Here is a 3,506-nt window from a genome sequence, read left to right on the forward strand (position 1 = left end):
AAGCCTCCTTATCTGTATGTTGCTGCACAGCATTAGGAACATTAAGGACCTGACAGCCTACACAATTTTTTGTAATGCTTTTGGAAAGTGACTTTGCCATTCATTCCTTTAGGAGGAGGCTTGTTCTCACTTTACACATCAGTCCTTGAAGAATTGCTACTATGGATAAATTCTACAGGAACTAGTACCTTCACCGTTTGTTGGTCAGCCAGCAAATTTACCTGCCATCCCGTTTGTCTGTGCTTATGCTTCCCTCGCTCTTCCAATTTGTTTGCCTAGGTGGATTTGAACCAGTCTCTCTTGGATGTCGACCGTGTGGTATTTCAGGTCTGTCATGAATTATCACAGTTCTTCTTTCATCTCTGTCTCCTCGCACTTCTCGTCTGTCTGTATCTCGAAGTTCACTTCTTGGTTGTGGTGGTTCATTTCTTCTAGACTCACTGAAGTTCTTAGGGTATCTCTCAAAGCCTGGCTCTTCTCTTCGTGCTGTTGGGCGGGTCTTTTTTGCTTCACCTTGATTTACAAATCGTTCTCGCCTAAGTTGTTAAAGGAAAAAGTCATTTGCTTGTCTTGTGTTTTCCCATTTCTCTGTGCACATAAGCACATGCATGAGTATGCAAAAATATTGTCTTGATATTTGACATTTATTACTATGTATGTGGTATATATCTCAAAGACCCTCCCCACCCCAAATTGTATTTAGCTCTACAACTGTCATTTTGAGCTTGTGTTCTTACAGCCAGATTAGCATCTCTCTATGCGTTCACCTGTTCACATTTTGGGCAACGTAATTTAAGCAACTGCAGGGCCTCCTTTTTGCCTAGTATGAAGCAGAGGGAATGCTGAATTTCTCAAGCCAGACTGAAAATATAGTTCTTGTTCATTGCAGCATAAACGTGTAAGTCCAGAAGCTACAACTATGTGGTCCCTAACTTTGTAACTGGTCATTGGCGATGTTTAATGGAGACGAGAAGCTGAATCTGGAGCCAGCGTTTACTGCACGGTGGCATGGATCCTGATGAACGTGACTCAATCAGTTGCTTATAGCCTTGTTTCTTAAGGAGGTAAGTTACCAACTAGGACAGATCTAATCCACTGGAACTCACAACTAGATCTGAAAGAGGAATAATTGCAAAAATTCTTCCAAAATGTCACCCAAACCACCAGGCAGCTAATTTACAGTTCCCAGAGAAAAGGGGACTAGATTTTGTGATACAAGCGGCCAATCCTGAAGACATGAGAAATTCTGGGACACTACTGCAATTGATCTGTATAAAGCCTAAATTGATCTGTATAAAGCCTTTGCACCATTTTAAATTTTGAGCAGTTAAGGATGAAATACAGAGAGAGGTTGGCAGGCAAATAACTTGCCTCATTATCTTAATTTACCTATCAAAAGATGATGATGGAACGGAAGAACCTTCTGGATATCGTCCCCGGTCTCTGTGATCAAAATCATTAAACCTGTTTTGCTGGCGGCTGTAATCTGAACCGTGACTAAAACGTGCATCCGTATCAAGAGCCATCTTCTTATTGTCATTCCAGTAAGGGTCATCTCTCCTTTAACCAAAACAGATGATCACTCATCAGTTATATATACACAAATCAACGCCTAATATGCAGAGAGTTGGTAAGACTCTGTTGTCTGTTTTAAAGAGGCTCACTTGACCTTTGAAAAGCTCCTAACAAAGGAAGACTCTTTAAACAGTAGTGAACAAAATAATTTAAGAAAAAAACCCCAAAACAATCATCTTTCTGAAGTGCAAATTAAGGAGACAAAGTGTCAATACAAAACATAATAAAATCTAAGCAACAGTATACTGTGTTGGGCAGTTTGAAAAAAAAAAACCAAAACAAAAAGCATCAATCTAGCAAACTTTTGCCTTGAGAATAGCCTCCTAGGAAAAAAAAAATTGCCCTCTAGGGAAAAAACCCCCAACCACAAAAAAACCCCATGACCCACACATCAGAACAGCTTTCTCAGGAAAGAATTGTGCAGGAACTATCACAGCTTTGCTTACTAAAAAACATGCAGCTACAGAGACTCTGTGATAAGAATGTGAGATACTAAAGTGTATGATCAGCTGACTTGAAAAATAGAGCTGTCTTTAGTCCCCTGGTGAAGAAATATTAGTCTTCTGCTACTTCTACCATGACTACTTATATTTACCTTCCATTGTACCACTCAATTTTATGGCTAAGGTCTCAGTCCTACTCTTATCAAATAAAGCTCAAAGTCAGTTCAATTCATGTGGCTCAAACAGCAAATGATAGCTTTTAATTTTTTCTGAAGCTGATGACATCTATCACATCGACTTCCTGAACCATCCGCTTACCAGAAGTCTGAATTCTTAAAGTAGAAGCTAGAGGTTTCAGCCATTGAGGCAGAAAAAGATCTTGCCTCAGTAAATGCACCAAACTGTGTTATGCTCTTTTCATATAGTAAGAATTAATTCACGGGATGCTTCTCTTATTTCAAAACTCTTACCGACAAGGGGTATTTCATGTTTGGCATAAACTAACGTCAAAAACAAATAGCAGAAATCCAGTTCTTCTGTGAAGACTTGTTTCAGGTACAAATGCATTTCCAAGTCTGACATAAGGCTGGTAGCTGTTTCTTTTTACTAAGCACTGTAAAACAACGGTTCAAGAATTACCTGTGATCTACATCACGCGGACGTTTCAAAGAATTCCTCTTTTCCTGTTCATAACGAAGCTGCTGCTGTTGTCGACGAAGTTCCTCCCTTTCACGAGCAATACGCTCTGCTTCTTTCCGACGTTCCTACCATGAACAGGATGAGTGAATAAACACATCAAACAACATTGCTCTTTATTACAGATACCTACAGAATGATTAGCATGTAGATGGAATTAATATTTGATAGTTCTCTATGAAAGTCTATCTGATATAATTCATCCTTGGGTAGCATCTTAAAGAGCATAAGGAATACTTCTCTAAAAAAAAGTAGACAACAGATCTAGAGAGGCTATTGGCTGTTAGACAGAAATATCTCCAGGTAATTTCTTGTATTGCTACTGTTTTTGTTGCCCAAAACCTCATCTCATTAAGTTTGCAGTGAATTTTCTAGGAAAAAATCTAGGAAAAAATTATGGAAGACTAGTACAGGCAATATGATCTGCTGTACTTTACTTTTAGAGACAGACATGTATAGTCACCACATAAACCAGCGAGTCAAGCAAGTAAGATAAAGATTTCTGTTGTTGTACTTGTGGATTACATCACGTTTGGCTGGTTCTTTTATGGGCTGGGTGGAAAGGTGAAGAGAAAAATTCACCGCAAGTGCAAACTGGGTTATAGTCCGAAATGATACTGCACTACAGCCCAAAACATGAGTATGCGCACCTGTTCAATACGAACACGCTCTCTTTCCAAACGTTCCCGTTCCATCCTTTCCCTCTCTAGCTTTTGCCTTTCAATTTCTAATCGTTCCCTTTCTCTCTGCAAACATTCTTCTCGTTCATGCATTATTCGTATGCGTTCTCTC

General features: G+C 39.3%; 1 protein-coding gene across 1 annotated transcript in view; it reads right to left on the reverse strand.

The window, feature by feature from the left end:
* SLTM (SAFB-like, transcription modulator) overlaps positions 1 to 3,506 on the reverse strand; it is a gene marked incomplete at its 5' end in the record, with an annotated part of 25,758 nt that overhangs the window by 2,320 nt on the left and 19,932 nt on the right. Inside the window, 4 exons of the mRNA XM_010142867.1 lie at positions 222 to 536; positions 1,390 to 1,560; positions 2,658 to 2,782; positions 3,365 to 3,503. Of these exons, the coding sequence (XP_010141169.1) occupies positions 222 to 536; positions 1,390 to 1,560; positions 2,658 to 2,782; positions 3,365 to 3,503 (750 nt within the window). The remainder of the gene's footprint in view (positions 1 to 221; positions 537 to 1,389; positions 1,561 to 2,657; positions 2,783 to 3,364; positions 3,504 to 3,506) is intronic.

The sequence above is a fragment of the Buceros rhinoceros genome, unplaced genomic scaffold (assembly GCF_000710305.1).
Source record: "Buceros rhinoceros silvestris isolate BGI_N320 unplaced genomic scaffold, ASM71030v1 scaffold20049, whole genome shotgun sequence".
Taxonomy (NCBI): Eukaryota; Metazoa; Chordata; class Aves; order Bucerotiformes; family Bucerotidae; genus Buceros; species Buceros rhinoceros.